The sequence below is a fragment of the Nuphar pumila genome, chromosome 6 (assembly GCF_984573655.1).
Source record: "Nuphar pumila chromosome 6, dmNupPumi1.hap1.1, whole genome shotgun sequence".
NCBI classification, from domain to species: Eukaryota; Viridiplantae; Streptophyta; class Magnoliopsida; order Nymphaeales; family Nymphaeaceae; genus Nuphar; species Nuphar pumila.
This window is the reverse complement of record NC_143254.1, coordinates 112,888,960-112,906,915: the sequence shown is the minus strand read 5'-3', so window position 1 is coordinate 112,906,915 and position 17,956 is coordinate 112,888,960. Positions and strand designations below refer to the sequence as shown.

At 37.4% G+C, this 17,956-nt stretch overlaps 1 protein-coding gene across 2 annotated transcripts in view; it reads right to left on the bottom strand.

Annotated features, from left to right (window-relative positions):
• LOC149835753 (uncharacterized) overlaps nucleotides 1-9,907 on the bottom strand; it is a 62,487-nt gene extending 52,580 nt beyond the window's left edge. For both annotated transcript variants that reach the window (XM_090008732.1, XM_090008733.1), the window contains exon 1: nucleotides 9,651-9,907. In XM_090008732.1, coding sequence (XP_089864858.1) covers nucleotides 9,651-9,767 — 117 coding nt within the window. In that variant the 5' untranslated portion in view covers nucleotides 9,768-9,907. The remainder of the gene's footprint in view (nucleotides 1-9,650) is intronic.
• Nucleotides 9,908-17,956: the final 8,049 nt, after the last annotated feature.

The window sequence follows — 17,956 nt, the reverse complement described above, 5'->3', positions numbered from 1 at the left end:
AAAGCTTCGGTCGGTCTTTCCTCAGATTCCTTCCACCACATCATTTCAGTGTGAAGCATGTCAGTTGGGCAAGCATCATCGAAGCTCGTTCCCTTCGAGTCAGAGTCAGTCTAGTAATAAAGTTTTTGAACTTCTTCATGCAGATGTATGGGGTCCTAGTAAGATTCCTACTAGGACTCAGTGTCGTTATTATCTTGTTATTGTTGATGATTTATCTAAGTTATCATGGGTATTTTTAATAAAAGAACGATCTGAAGTTCCAAGTCTTATCAAATCCCTAATTCTTGAAATAAAAACTCAGTTCGAATCTATTGTCAAGATTGTTTGCACTGATAATGCTCTCGAGTTTAAATCAAAAGGTCTGTTACAATTTTACCAAGATCATGGCATCCAACCCCAAACTTCCTGTGCCTATTCATCTCAACAAAATGGGGTGGCTGAGCGAAAACTTCGTCTTCTGTGGGTGATCAAATTCCATTACATATCCTAAAACCTGACGCCCCACTTTTTTCTTTCTCACCAAAAATATTTGGATGTGTTTGTTTTGTACACAAACTTGGCCCTGACCGTGATAAATTAGCCGCTCAAGCTACAAAATGCATATTTATCGGTTATCCAAAAAATCAAAAGGGCTATCGATGTTATGATCATATTTCTCGCCGAGAGTATGTCAGTGCGGATGTATCTTTCTTGGAATCCTCTCCATATTACTCTAATTCTGGTTCCCCACTGCAGGTTGATCCAGCTGAGTCTTTTCCATTACCTATCCCTCATTTTCCTTTGGAATTTGTGCCCTCCTTACCGAACCAAACTTTATCCTCTTCCAGATTTAATAATCCTCCATTGGTATATGTGCGTAGAGCTCCACTTCCGCAAGAGCCTTCATCTTCTTCTTCTCCTGAGGTAAGTTCTACTGACAATAGTGATCTTCAGGATGATGATAGCAGGCCTATTGCTCTACGAAAGGGGACAAGATAATGCACCTTATATCCCATATCTCATTATGTCTCCCATGCCAGAATTGGAGATCAAATGAAGTCGTTTATTTCAGCCTTGTCTGCTGAAACCATTCCTCTGAACTATCACCAGGCAGCACTTGATAATCGCTGGAAGCAGGCTATGCAAGAAGAAATGGCAACTTTGGTCTCTCAGCATACCTGGGATCTAGTTGATTCCCCAGCAGATGCTAACATTGTTGGATGTAAATGGGTATTTACAATAAAGTACAAATCTGATGGTTCTATTGACAGGTAGAAGGCCAGATTAGTTGCGAAAGGGTATACTCAGACATATGGAATTGACTTCTTTGAAACTTTTTCTCCTGTGGCACGGATGGGTACCATCCGTCTTGTTCTCTCAGTAGTTATTCAGCATGGTTGGAGCTTGTGTCAATTAGATGTGAAAAATGCATTTCTTTATGGGGATCTATCTGAGACCGTTTACATGCAACAACCTCCAGGTTTCGAGGTTGAGGGGGAGTGTCAAAAGGTGTGCAGATTGAGAAAGGCGATTTATGGCTTGAAACAAAGTCCTCGTGCATGGTTTCAAAAGTTGTTTTAAGTGATGTCAAGCTTTGGCTTTAATAGATCGGCAGCAGATCATACACTTTCTATAAAGAAAACTAGCTCTGGCATAGTTGTTATGGTGGTATATGTGGATGACATCATTCTTACAGGAGATGATGGGAAAGCTATTGAAGCCACAAAGGCTCATCTTCAAAAACACTTTGTTACAAAAGACCTTGGTTCACTCAGGTATTTTCTGGGTATAGAAGTTGCTAGAAGCCGTGAAGGGATGGTTTTGTCTCAACAGAAGTATGTTCTTGATTTATTAAAGGAAACGGGCATGTTGGGAGCTAAACCAGCAAATATTCCCATGGACCATAAAGTTCAGTTGTTTGAAGAAGGGTCAAAACCTGTTGATAGCAAAAGCTATCGCTCCCTAGTAGGGAAGTTATTATATGTAACTGTGACCAGACCGGATATTGCTTTAGCAGTAAGCAAAGTTAGCCAGTTCATGGACAAACCAACTGAGGTACACTGGAATGCAGCCATAATGATTCTCAGATATCTAAAATCCTCTCCTGGAAAGGGGTTACTGTTCAGGAAAGGTGGAACTCTGGAGATAGTAGCCTATTCTGATGCTGACTATGTTGGATCTGTAGTAGATAGAAAGTCTACCACAGGATTCTGTGTGTTTTTGGGAGACAACTTGATTTCATGGAGAAGTAAGAAACAAAATGTGGTTTCCAGATCGAGTGCAGAATCAGAATATCGGGCTATGGCCCAAACAGCTGCTGAATTGATATGGGTTCGCACTGTTCTTAATGATCTCCAGGTGAAGGTTTCCTCTCCAATGACCATGATGTGCGATAACAAAGCGGCAACATATATAGCAAACAATCCTGTCTTTCATGAGAGAACAAAGCACATTGAAGTTGATTGCCACTATGTAAGAGATATGATTCAAGCTGGTCATATCACTACAAAATACCTAAAGTCTAAAGACCAAGTTGCAGATATGTTTACAAAGCCTCTTGCTAGGCCAAATTTCTCCAGATGTTGTGACAAGCTGAGCATGATAGATATCTATGCTCCAGCTTGAGGGGGAGTGTTGAGAATAGGTGGTTTTTAGGTTAAGTTCTCCTATATTAGAGGTTTTCTAAAATATTATTTTCATAAGGACTTAGATGTAATTTTTCTGTTTTGCCTCTCTCTATTTAATATAGAGAGAAGCCCTAATCTTAATTAACGAGTTCTATTGTGCAGCTCTCTCTCTCTCTCTCTCTCTCTCTCTCTCTCTCTACACTCACAGGTGGTTGTACACCCCCATCTCATTCTACAGAATTGATTATGAAGATACTTTTATCCCAATTGCTAGGATGACTAGTGTAAGAACTTTAATAGCTTTAGCATCTATCAAACAATGGCCTATATATGAATTGGATGTCAAACATGTTTTTTTAAACAAAAATCTTTGTAAAGAAGTCTATATGGATGCCTCGTTGGTTCTTGAAATAGAAAAATGGAAAGCCCTTAAACTTAATAAATCTCTTTACGGTCTTAAACAAGCTCCAAAAGCTTGGTATGACCGCTTTAGTAAAGTTATTCTTGATAGTGGATTTACTTCTTGTTATATTGATACTGCTCTTTTTATTAAGAATGCAGGGGACAACATGCCTATTTTATTGTTATATGTGGATGACATGATCATCACTCAAAATGATAAAAGGGACATTGAGTTTATTAAAAATGTTCTTAAAAATAATTTTGATATGTATGACCTTGGATTTTTAAGGTATTTTCTAGGCATTGAAGTTGCATATTCACCTAGAGGATATGTTCTTTCTCAAATGAAACTTGCATCTGATATTATTGTCAAGTATGAATTAATTGAAGAAAAGGTGGAGACTCAAGAAGTAATAAAGCTAAGATGAGAGTCAATAATGGAACTCCTTTAAAAGATTTCACTTTTTATGGTCAATTGATTGGATCGCTAACATATTTGTCTATTATCAGGCCAGATATTGCTCATGTCGTTCACAGTGCAAGTCTGTTTCAAAACGCTCCTACTACTATTCACATGGTTGTTGTTATGCGAATTATCAGATATCTGAAGAAAACAATAACAAAAGGATTATTCTTGTCTTCTTCATCTCCAAATTTAATTGCTTATACCAACTCTGATTGAGGTGGTAACCCTAATTATCGTATTTCCACCAAAAGTTATTGCATTTTTCTTGGAAAACCATTAATTTTATGAAGATATAAAAAAAAACAGAAGGTGTCACTATCTTCCAAAGAAGTCTAGGGGCAATTTAGTCTTTTGTACCTAGGTAAATATTCATGTCCACTAGGGACATTTTTGGGTTTCTTTATTGTTTTTCTTCTTCTTCTTTTTCTTTTCTTTATTTGACCAAGGGCAAAAAGGTCCTCCCTTAGAGCCATTGAGGAGCTCTCCTTGGTCCCCGTAAGTTGTATAAAGAAGGGTCTTTGGCCCCCCTTATTCTTAATGCTTTTCTAAGCATTTTCAATATATTACTCTTTATATTTTAGTTCTCTCTCTTCTCATATTGTGAGTGTTTGGTGATTTTTTCCTTGTGGCTTATTTTATTTTGCCCATTAGTGGCATCTTGTTTATGTGTCTTTGTAGTCACTTTGTCACATTGTTCTTGGCACTTGTGTTTCATTACACTTTCTTGGAGTGCAAGAGGACCAGCAACCAGATTATTTGATATTATCGCAACACAAGTATGCCCGAGATATTCTCCAACACAGATATTGTTCTTGGCACTTTGGTTGTTATCATTGTTGTTTGCTTACAAGTACTTGAATTTGTAGTTTGGGAGTTTGATGAGTGATGGAGAACGACATTATTTACATCATTCCCATTAAGTTGGATGGGACAACTAGTCATATTGGGCTGAATATTTAAGGATAGTGATTAAAGTACTTGGGTATGATGGATACCTGGATGAGACTAAAAGGAAGCCAGAAACTAATGATGAAGACTTTGATATTGCCTTTGATGAGTCTATCCTAACCAATTGAAGTCCTTGTAGTGGTTCTATTCTCACTACAAGTGATTCTTTTAGGTCCATTTCCAAGATTTGATCTATTACTCATACATCTTGTCCTTAGAAAAAATTGAATGTTTCTCAATTTTTTCATGTGGCATCTCTTTCTATGAATCTTGTTTTTGTTGACCAATTGACCAAATTCAATTGTAATGTTATTTTTTTCTCATCATGACCGTGTTGTGTAGGATCAACCATCAGGAAAGAGGATTGTGAATGGTCATAAGAGATGAGACATATATTACCTAAACTAGCAGGATATGAGTTCACAGAAGGGATCGAAAGTCAACCTAGGAGCAATGGTTTTGGATGATTCCATACTACGGCATCGGCGGCTTGGTCATATTTATAATTTCAAGATTCAGTATCTTGAGTCTTCAAATAGTTTTAGAGAATCCAAGGTGCTCGTATCTGATCGTGTTAAAGAATGTGAGAGTTACAAATTAGCTTGTAAGTATCCTATCGTTACCCGTATTGGTCGGGCCCAAAATAAGATATGTATCGTATCATAAAAAATTGTAAATTTTTAATAAAAACTTTAAAAAATCTAAAAAAATCATGCAAATTAGAAAAACCTAAAAAAAAAAATCTAAAAAAATCATAACACATGAAACAATGATGAATTGCACAAAATACAACCATAAAATCACATATGAAGCATTTATTAAATATCTTGCAATTAAGAACATGCCACAAGACTCATACTTTCATATTACATAAACAAAAATATTATGGCAATAGTTGCACTCGATTTCAATCGGTTTTCAATCATTACTTGAGTATCTCATCGTCATGTCGGATCATCTATCTAATGCCATTTTTGTTGGAAGAGTGTGGAGCCTGGTTTCTACCTTGATATAAATTTCTAATTTTCGCAGATCGTAAGTTGGTGGGGGTTGCAAGGGGACAACGCCCTCTGAGGCAAAAATTTTTGGAGGGTAACTTTGTAATTTTACTCATAATAAAGATTTGTTATCTTAACCCACTTCCTTGAGTGAAAAAATGGTGGAAATGCATTCTTACTAGAGCAAACTGTAAAAGCCCCCCTTGCGCGCGGATCGGCCCCTAAATCGCTCACACGAGTCCTAGGGTGCGTGGATACCTCCCTAATGTCTTCTACACAAATGAAGGAGTCAACCCTCAAGAGGTTTTTAAAAGCCAAAACTGAAAAATTATGATTTGGCCCTTTTTTAAGTGTGTTGACATGCCCCTATCATACGATACAGGCTTGCATCGTACGATACAGATACGATACCCACTCATATCATGATACGAGTGTGTATCGTATCGATATACCTCATAGTAATGACACATATCGTACTATATCGTATGATACGGTATGATACGTACAACATTGTGGTCAACCAACAATCTTATGCACCCAATTAATTATCTTTCTAGTTCCCATAAAATTAATACATCAAATTAGGTAAATAGTAATATTTAATGTGGTGACCTCAAAATTTTCACCACTCAAGATAGATTAACCAAATCCGCTTGGGAAGATGGACCATACGGGATACCGGGTTGGGCAGCGGACGGGTACTCTAAAAGGATGCTTGTGGTTTCCAATGGATCGAACCTACTGACGAAGTGCCTGGGACCTGTGGGTGAGGGGTCTTAGGATCAACACCTTGTTGGATATGGTGCAAAAGGTCTTAAGGTCCTCGTTTTGACGGTTCGGGGATTGGGAAAAGGAATAGGCTAAACAAGCTCATCGAGTTTTCAGGTAATGGTGTGGTTTCGTGTTTTGATGTGAAACAAGGTCAAACGACTATAGGACCTTGTGATAAGATTCAGATGAGGTCTAGGGACGTGGAGGATGGTGAGGTATGGGTCTTTGGTCGTGGGTTAGGCTGCAGGGGGTCTGTAGAGGTCAGAACAGGCAAAACAAGGTTGTCGGGCTCCTAGAGATGGTGGTTTTGGTATTCGGGGTTCTGGAATGGTTCTAAGGCTTGGGTAGGTGCAGAGGTCCACTTATAACTTAGATGCAGACCTGGGAAGTCCTTCCCATGTTTTGGAACTCAGACACACGAACCGCAACACACAATGTCGGATCTCACGGTAGGAAGCTAGATTGTCTGGTCTGGAAGCACCGAAGGCTTGGGCTCTTCAGAGGGGGTGAACGGCCAGTCCTTGGGGACCTGGTCTTCACGTGGATCAGAGAGGATCAGAGGAGATCAAAGGAGGAAAGAGGGACCAGCAGACCCACGGCTAGTTGTCCAAAGAGGTGAAGAGATAGAGAGAGATAAAGAGAGATAGAGAGGGGTGCAGGAGGAGAGAGAGAGACAAAGAGAGCGGGAGAATCAATTTCAATTCTTGCATAAACTTCAAAATAGGTCCTCAAGCCACTTTATAGAGTGAGTGGTCTTAGGTTGGATACATATCCAATCCAAAATAGCAAATCTAACCCATATCCCCCATACACCCTCTAACTGCCAAAACTGGATCCTCACTGGCAGTTATAACTAAACCAGATAGGGGTTTGATTAGCCCAACTGGAGACCCTCCCTAGCCAATCTTAGTTAGCCTAACTAAGTTGTTAAAAACATAATTAAATAAAGGGAAACAAATCATGTTGGACCCAAATTCACAAAATGAAATTAATTAAGCCAAAAGAGAAATAGAAAATAGAGGAGGGGCCTTGCCCCACCAATTTAGAAAGTGGGGGCATCCCACCCTTTCCTTTCTTCTTCTTGTCTTCCTTCTTATTTAGAGAGCCCCCATGTGGCCCCCACTAGATTAGCTTTGGTGGCTCAATCTTTCTTTTATTTCCTCCTTCCTCTCCCTCATGTCATATGTCTTCTTGAATTTGAAAAATAGCTCTCTTTGTAGGAACCTCCCTAAGCTTGCCATGTGTGACTCCTATCCTCTTCCTTAGCTTGAATTAGGAGAGGGCAAGCGTCCCGTGACTTTTCCTCACCTTCACATGCTACCTCAGCCCCCAGATCAACTCCTTGGGACCCACTTTGCCATGTCATTGCCCCCTGATGGGGTGTTGGATCCTAGAACACAAAAATAGGCGCTGGCTCCAAAAATTGGACCGTAACATTTAATAACTTATTATGCACCCAACTAATTATCCCTTCAGTCCCCATAAAGTTAATGGAACTAATTAGGTAAAAAATAATAGTTAACCAACTTGCATCCAAGGTAATTAATTAGGTAGCTCAGCCTATCAGGTCGGCTTAGTTGCCCATGGGCTGACCTGGGCCCGGCCTGTTTATAAACAAGCCAGATTTTGGCCCAGTAGCTATCGAGTCAGAGCCTAAAACCTTGGCCCATGGTGGGGCAAGGTCATCTTGGCCTACCAGGGTGCTCGACCCATTGCCCACCCCTAATGAGTCAATTCTCTTCAAAACATCGTGTATTTTTAGCCTTAATTCATTCCTATGTTGAGTCTAATTCTTATGCATTGCATCACATAAGTTTTTATCTGTTATCTAGCAATCATATATGTTGAAATGGAAACCCTTTAAGGGAATTTTAATGCTGCTTACCTATATCACAAATGCATTCATTACTAAAGTTGTGCCAATACATAGGCACTTATTTTCTGAGAAAACCACAAATTCTAAAATGGATCTTATCCTAGACTTGAATGCCATCAAATTGCCAACAATATTAGAATGTCACTCTAGGATAAAGTAAAAAGAAAAAGTGTGCTTAGAACTCATTTTTAAGATATCAAACCGGATCAAACATTTAAAATGATCAAATAAGTTAACTTGTGCACCTTTTCAAGGCCAATTAGATGGAGTGTTGATCAAGTAAAGAAGAACTAGTGTTACCATGCTAACCTAACATGTCAAGATGAATCAAAACCAATGGAAAACACAGGCATCCACCAATATACCACAAAAACAATTTAAAGGATGATATATTGATATACATAAAGGCTCATCAAAATTATAGCTCAGATCGTTATCTAAAGAGTTTGCTATTTATGAATCCAACCCTATGCCCAACCAAGTACATCAGGGTCATCATTGGAAGAATACCATGTTGGCAAGAATCTCCCACCTAGGATATGATGATATTTATGAATCCTGTCCTGCCTAACACAACAGATCCAGTGCAGCTAACTTTCTAATTAGTCAATAAGTCATTCATATTTCATAGTGAGGCTTAAGGACAATGAAGTTTTATCTTAACAATCACAGAAAGGTGGTCACATTTTTTTACCTCATGCCTATAGTCCATCCAGTTACTAAAATCACCACCACATTCAACTCTTGATTAACAATTAACAGCGTAGGTCCTGTTATTCTCAAAGCATGTTCCTTTGCCAAATCTCATGCATCTTTTGCTCATTTGAGCTGCTTATACTGCTGCACGACTAAATTGGGGCCATGCGAAACTTTGATCTATAGGGTTGTTCATGCACATTTGAAGGATATTTTTACAAATGCTTTGAGTGGCAATGATGATTGCAAGCAGGCATCTGCAGGCAATAGCACCATAGAGCAAATCAAATTCAAGCACAAATTGGTCCAAACATCAGACCATGAAAATGCAATCGAATTGTTGCATGAGCTGTGTGAGAAAAAAAAAACATTTTTACCCAAAAGTCCAAAAGACAAATGATCTCTTTCAATCCAGGTATGTACCCATATATTCCCCGACGATAACATGGGATCAAGTCTGAAACCACTAACTAGAAATACCCACATGGAGAAATGAAATATTTCGCACCCACAAAAAAATGAATATTTTCATTTTTCCTCCAAATCCAAAAGCACCCATGCTCTCATTCAATCAAAATATGCTCCAAATATCATCTCCATGATAATATAAATAAATCAATAACAAATCCAGCGACCAAATTACCACCCTAATGAAAAGATACCCAAATTAAACAAATTTTGAAGAATTTTTTTTTTAAAGGAACCTTTCTTCCTCCCAAATAACAAACTACGGATGCTTCCATCGAACCAAAATATGCATCAATCATGATGTTGGTGTATACAGCAACTATTGCAGAAATAATTGTACGAGGAGGGAAAACACCATTGTCACGAAAACCCAATAAACAATAGTAAGAGAAAAAACAGAAGTTTGTAAGAACACTCACGGCATCCCATTGGGTTCTCCTCCTCCTCTCCAGAACAGCAGTAGAATGAAGGTGGGAAGCTCTCTGCCCGAATGGTATCAGATGAAGGTGAAGGCTGCTCTTCAAGGCATTATTCATCTTTGAATAAGAATAAGATACTTTTGTTCAGTGATTACTTCTTCTCGTCATTTTCTCTCTGTGGTTATGCTCCGATTTGACATGTCTCAGAGGCGAACATCGACCGCTTGTTTCACAATCCCTGAGAGTACCATCGTATCGTCCATAAGAACAACGAAGGTTTCTCTTTCCCTCAAAAAGAAAAACAGAAAAAAGGAGGAACGAAGATTTGGGTTTGGGACGGTCATAACTCGTAAAATTATAAGGCTAAAATAACGAAGCTTTTTTGTTTGGGACGGTCATAACTCGTAAAATTAGAAGGCTAAAATCTGATCGAGCCGGCATGGTCATGCTGCCATGTGACGAGTTTAGAGTGCAAATGCCATTTTAAGGCATGACACGATTTGTATAAAACACAACATTATAGGTAGGAATGCACACCGAACCGAGCTTGGTTCGGGCTCGCCTCGGGCTGGTCCGCTTCATAAATGAGCCGAGCTTGAACTGGTGTATGAAGCTCGGAGGAGCTATCCAGATGAGCTTGAACCACCTATAGAGTCCGAGCCTGATAAGGCTCGGTTCGTTGCTAACCTCATATATATATATATATATATCTTTGCAAAAAAAATCAAATTTGCTTTGTTACTGTAATGGGTAGGGTGTTATTCTTTATTAAAAATGTGTTGCATTGGAATCCTATTTTTTGCGCCTTTTTTCGCATAGAATTTTTAGTATGTACAAAAAAAAATCAGTAATAATAATCAAAAGACATGTTTTGGCTTAATGGTAGGTCCCTTGGTCAAGGAGGTTGGGGGATCAAATCCCTGTAATGCAAAAAAAACTTAATAAATCTTGTTTGTTTAAGCTCGGCTCGGCTTGAGCTCGGAACCAAGCTGAGTTCGGACAACGCCTTACAAGCTCGCTCCGAGCTCAAGCAGATCTTGGACAAAGTGATTTTGAACCGAGTAGAGTTCAAACAGCCCAAGCTCGGCTCAAACTCAACTCGTGTTCATCCATAATTATAGGTACAACCATACAACTTGAGTTAACAACAAACCCTATTGGAAAAGATTCCTTAGTCTGAAGATTGCCCACTCTGAGTCAAATGATGGTAGTGATTCTCTCTAATGCCATTTGTATGACCTTGGATGAACAAAACTATCGAATAGTGGCTCTTCAAATGACTTGTACCGGTAGGTTGACCTTTTTTTTGTATATGAAGCATAACCTCTTTGTCCAGTAAATGGCTTTCACGTCTCTTTAGTTCTTGTTCAGGATTTAGACCCATTCTGATTATATGCTCTGGGTTCAGGAACTTGTTCTTCTATCCATGGATTTTTTATTCTGGAGAGGGAAGAGGGATTTGTTAGTTCTCTTCTTTCATTTTCTCTAATATGTTTTTGAGCTTCTTCTTCTAAGACGCATTGTGCTCTTTGTTCTTTGATTCATTCATCATATCCGGCCTGGATTCTTATGGTTGTATTGAGGTAGTAGGTTAGTTTATGACTTATATTTTTTGATACCCCAGATATTGGCTTCATGAGACAGTGGGTTGGGCTTAAAGGGGAGCCCTTGATCTTCTTCATCATATTTTTTTGAGTGTGATTGTTTATCCCTTTTGGGAAGTCTCTTGCTCCAAGGGTAAGGTTCATGACATGATTTCTTATGTCCACGTAGGTTTTGTTCAGACCATTGCAACTCTTTGAGAGCTTGGTTCAGGAACTCTTTCCATTTCTTTTTATTTTTGCCTAAGATCTAGCGTGTTCTTTGCGGAGATTCATATTCTTTGTAGTCTTGATTGACTGTTTTTATTTCTCAGGGTCTTCTTCCTACTGAGTGTAGCCAAGATTTGTGGCAAAAGTTCATATTGTTGGCATGATGATTGGTCCACCTTCGTCTAGTTCCTCAAAGCTCATTGATGTGGATGATCATCATATGGACAAGACTAACTATCTGATTCCAAATTGGATAGTCCTGATTCTTTTGGACTAGGTGTCCATGGACTGTCACAATGAAATCCATGGGATGTTGATCCATTGTCTTCCTCCCCTAGTTTGAGAGGTTCCCATGTTGGAGCAGTTAAATCCATGGCATAATCAGGTAAATATGGTTCTTTATATGATTCATTGTTTTTTTTTTAGACGAGGAGGTTTTATTATTGGTCTTATCAAGGCTATGACATGTAACAATCCATGGCACACAGATGACTTCATTTGACGCCGAAGTTAGTTTCTCCCATGTACCAGGGTGTGAACTTATAATTATCAAAACAATGCATTAATCATAAGTACACTAACGAATAATGAATGAATGTATGTTAGTACTACTCTTGCATCACCTTAGTAAGGTACTGATCTCGGTATACTTTTAGATCGATCGGGTGAAGGACCCAAATTGTGTTTGTATGGTTAAGCTAGGCTCGAGGACCTCCTGCTTCAGCCCATGAGATACCTATATGTTAAGTTGTAGAGATTTGAGCTACGATGTTTTCAACTATAGCCTTGGAGTGACCCTTTATATCTTCAACATATTATACTTGTTAGAATTGAAATACTTTTCTACCAGACCATGAATGGTTCTAACCCTATTTTATGAAAGATACAGGTACTGAACCTACGGTGTGTGATGTAGAGCACTGCGGCATCAAGATCCAAGGTTTCTTCAGGCTTCGTTAGTCATTTCGTTTACAAACCCAGTTTATCTAGTAGTACTATTTATAATAAATAACTCATTTTAATTTGCTTAAATTAAATATTTTGGTGAACAATGAGTGATCGACTATATACCTGTGACCCACCCGACATCTTCTAAAAACGACGACTAACTATCGCATATTTTTGCTATTGAAGTCTTTTCTAAATTTCGCTGCAAAAAAAAATTAATCCATGAAATGTGGACAAAGTGTTGTTTTGAAAATCTGAGGCGTTACACTATAACCCAAGTAAGTAGGTCAAGTCTATTGCCTTATCCTAAACCTAAGTTAAGCCTAACCAAAGTCCATTCAGCCCACTTGATTTCTGTCGAACCCAGAAACTTCATCAGACTTCATGAATTTACCTAGCCCAAAACGTGAGAAATTTGAATATGATTTTGGTCTCAGTGTTCTTTAGTGTGTCTAGAAATAAACTTCTGAATTTCAGAATTTATTGAGCTCTTAGTACGAAGAACTCGATTTTACAATTCAGGTCTACCATATCCAAACCCAATCAGTCCCTGTATAACCCTTAATTTTCCTGCAACTTTCAAAAATCGTCTCCCTGCCCCGTGTCGTCTACTCCTGAAATTTTAATCTAACCCAGTTTAAGGTGTCAAATCATCCCTCAAAATTTGAGATTTTTCTGCTGCACCATTTGGAAGTTCTGATTTTTCTTCTCGAACCTATAGAACCCAATAGTTTGTCTACCCAAGTTAGCCCACTTTGACTTTGACTTGACCAAACTGAGTCCACCCCATTCCTGTATCCGAACCCAAGGCTCAAGCACACATCACATACTGAGATCAGCACGTAGTAAAATGAAAATGAAAGCCTGAATCATGATTGTAGAATTGAAGGGATCAACTAACAGATCTCATAATGCATGGCTCTACTATTACAACACGTTCTTGTTATAAGTGTCAAGCCGCAGCTTGTTCACCCAACACTAGAAAGTCACTCAGAGCCTGAAGAACTCACAGTAACATATCATGGCTTCACAAGTGTTCTTCTCTTAGTGTCAATAATCCCCAGTGCCATCACTGGGTAAAACCTCTCTTTACTCATAATGAGAAAGTGATTGAATAATATATACATTGTGATTGATCATCTCTTCTAGCAACAAAGAAGCCTCTACAGCCTTGTGAGGTCCAAAAGATTGGTAACAGTAGCAGGAAAATGTCCAACAATTGAAACTGCATAAACCTTCCTCCAAGATAAAAGTAAGATGAGAGGACATACAAAAAAAAGAGGAATTGCAGTACGAGAAAAGTACATCAACAGATAAATGATACAAACACAAGGAGGAAATTGCATGATTACAATAATAGTACAGGCATAATTTTGAACCCAGAGGCACATTCTTGATAATTAAATGCAATATCCTCGATAACATGGCATCAGCAAGAAAAGACACAAGTGCAACAAAAGCAAAGAAACAATGGGTGGCCAATCCCTGATACCTACTTCCCATCAAATAGTAAAACAACTATTATTTAGCAAACCCAATTGTTAGCTCCTTGAATTTAAATTAAAAACATATAGATTCCTCTCCTTAAGCTCAATTATGGCTCAACATCACAACATTTAGATTTTATGTTAAATAACACCATTTAATGTAAGACAGCTTTAATTTATAACGGGTTAATTGAATTTGAAAGAGCAACAATCTTCATCTTTCCTTGCTTCATGAAATTAGCTATGAACTAAGAGATGTAAATTGATGCATTTCTGTAAGGAAACTGCCTCTGTTGTATCTTTAACAAAGTGCCCCAAAAGAAGCCAAAACGTGACTTGGTAGCAGTCAAATATAAGACCTGGAACCTCAAAAAAAGAGAAAACACATTCATAATACAAACAAGAGATTTCATACAGAAAGCACTAAAGGAAACATCATGTCCAACTACTATATCAGTCAGCCATCAAAGAGAGAACAATTTTAATGCATTGAAAAACCTACAACTCTCTTACAACCTTATAATCTCCTTCATTGCAGCAAATCACAACAGCCGATGGAGGTAAGTTACCCGTTCGGTTGTATATATATATATATATATATATATATATATATATATATATATATATATATATATATATATATATTTGTTTTATATTGTACATATATAATCATATACATAATTATATATATCTTATTTATAATGATGTATAGCAGTATTTTCATCATTTAACAACATTGTAATAGGTTGTGCCCATTAGGGGTACTTTAGTTCTTTTATTTTATTCTTTTTTGTTCTTTTTGTTTTTATAAAGACTATTTGGTCAAAGATCAAATATAATTGTTGAGTTCTTTTTGGACTCTATTTGAGACTACTTCTTGTGTATAAATACGGGTGAACCCCCTTCTTGTTCTCCAATGCACTTCTAAAGCATTCTAATTCACTTTGTGAGTATATTAAAAATAAATTGTTATTTATTTTATTGTTGCTTTTGTACTTTAAAGCATGGTATTGCCCTTAGTGGCAGTTTGTATAGGCTAAGTTGGCACCTTGTATTGTACCATGGTGGACTTGTGCATGTGCACGGTGTGTTTGTATTATCGTAAGCTCTTTGTAGTTCTTGCTTTTATTTTTTCGCATATTTCTTGACAATGTATCAGAGCGCAAGATTCTTGATCTTGGTATCTTGTTTGAGTTCATGCTTCGAAAGAAATTTTGGATTGATATATATGACTTGGACTCGAGGCTCTTTTATTTTAGTTGCAAAATTATATTTTTAAAAGTTTATTTTATGATTTTCGCTTACATGATTGCATTTCTATCAAAAATGTAAGAACGACTTTGATTTCATCAAAATCAGAGTTGAAATGCATTTGAAACATGCTCAGCATGTTCCAAGGGCATAGAGGTAATTTCAATGGTTTTCAAGGATCGCCGGTGACCTAAGGGTCAATTTTATCCATGCCCATGTTGACCGATCCTGGTCAACTTTATAAAATTGTTTTTGACAATATCTACTTCGGAAAAATCTCATTTCTTAAACTTAAAAGTATCCATTTGAGGTAAATGGCAATTTAGAAAAGGCTATAGGGTTAGTTAGAAATTAGTTAGCACCTAACTACAACTAAACTATAGTTAAAACCTAATCGAACCAGGATTTTTCCTGGATCAGTAAGACTGGATCTGATTCAGATCTTGACCCACTATGAAAACCCCCTCCCAAGCATATGATTTTAGCCCCTTGTATTTTGAATTTAAGGTTAAGCATAAGCTTAACACTTGTGATAAGTTGGGTAGCCATGTGACCACCCCTTAACACCCTCTTAATACCCAAAATACCCCTCTTTCTGCATATAAATAAGGCTCCTCTCCTCCTCTCTTCATTAGCTCCCTCTTTGCCACCAAAGTGGTGGTTCTCCACCACTTTAGCCACCAGCTTCCCCTTAACCCGGTTTTAGTCCCCTTTAGCCCTAGCTAGCCCGACTCGCCCCTAGCTACTCTGCTCACCCAGCTCATGACCTAATTTCCCTAGTGGTTCAGTTCCCTCAAATCAGTTTTTTTCTATCATTTTCTCGTCACTCGGTTCGTGTAAATTGATTTCACCTCTGTCAACATACTTAGACATATGTAAAATATTGCCAAAAATTCGCATTTGGAAGAAAATTCTCCCAAGATATTTTTGAGAATTTTTAGTCTCTTGTAGATACGCACTACAATGTAGGTCCCTATACCAAATGCTCATAATTTTTTATGTTAAAGATATATTCTTGTTGTGCATGTGCTCGTGTACGATTAGTTATGTTTCGATAATCCCATATGTGTTTTTATTACGCGCTTCAAACCTGTATTACAAGCTTTCAACCTGTATTACAAGCTATCAACTTATATTACGAGCTTTCAACCTATATTATGAACTTTCAACTTGTATTATGGGTTTTCAACATGTATTATGAGCGTTCAACCCCTATTACAAGGTTTTGACTTATATTATGCGTTTTTTATCAGTATTACAAGCTTTCAACTTATATTACGAGCTTTAAACATGTATTATGAGCTTTCAACTTATATTACAAACTTTTAACATGTATTATGAGCTTTTAACCTACATTATAAACTTTTAACCTGTATTATAGGCTTTCAACTTGTATTACACGTTCTTAACTTGTATTATGTGCTTTCAACCTGTATTATGAGTTTTAAACCTATATTATGAGCTTTCAACCCGTATTATGAGTTTTCAAACTTGTATTATAAGTTTTCAACCTATATTATAGGCTTTTAACATGTATTATGAGTTTTTAACCCATATTACAAGCTTCTAACTTGTATTATGAACTTTCAACCTATATTATTGGCCTTCAACCTGTATTACAGGCTTTTAATCTATATTATGACATTTCTAACTGTATTATGAGCTTTCAACCTGTATTATGAGCTTTCAACATATATTATGAACTTTTGACATATATTATGACTTTTTAATATATATTACAAGTTTTTGACATGTAATACGAGCTTTAATCCATGTGTACAAGCTTTTACGTATGCTTATGAGCTTTCTAATAATACATGTATGAATTAATTCAAATGCGTAGGAATTACGAATGCTTAAAGTTTAGATGTTTCACATTTTGGAATACGTATGTTTTGAATTATGTGATAATTCTGTTTTCTGTTAAAATATTGTATTATATAACTGATATATGTAATGAATGATTTCGCTCAATAGAGCGATGGGTCACGACACCCTACTGACTGTGTTAGCATGTTAAAATGTCATAACATGCATGCATGAATCGGTATGGCTCATGTAGGAGCCTGGGAGTTCAAGGAACCTTGATGGTGCCATTGGGTCCATTGGTGTGTATGCTATTGTACTATAAGACGTCAAGACACGCACGCTTGTACATTTTAAGTATGACTTATGATTGTCATTGTACTGTAAGATGTCAAGACACGCTTGTACATTCTAAGTATGACTTATGACTATCATTGTATTATAAGACATCAAGACACGCTATATATTATGAGTATGACCGCCATTGTATTGTAAGACGTCAAAACAAACTTGTACATTCTGAGTACGACTTATAACTGATATTGTACTATAAAACATCAAGGTACACTTATACATTCTGAAGGTCTATACAAACCCTAAGGTGCCAAAGACACCATGTATCGATTTGAAACATACCTATAGACATACTTGAATTTGTGATCCGCCTCATAGCAAAGTATTCTTATATACAGAACAATCGCTAATTGGGTTGGATATACAAAACTATGGTTATTACCCTAAACGGGTATTTTGATCTCTATAATAAAGATAACCCTTCTGGCCCATTTTATTCTAATATCTACCTTGGGAAAGGTAGATGGTACAACCTCGAGTAATTTTAATCTATTTTTTGGAGCAAGGCATCCTAGTGGTCTCCACTCACTCGTATGTCTTAAAAACCTAGACTATCCACGTGTCCTAGGTGATAAATCTCCAACTACTACAGTAGTACATAATGCATCATATTTTTGTTTTGCCTTAGCGGAGACTTCTCTCGATCACT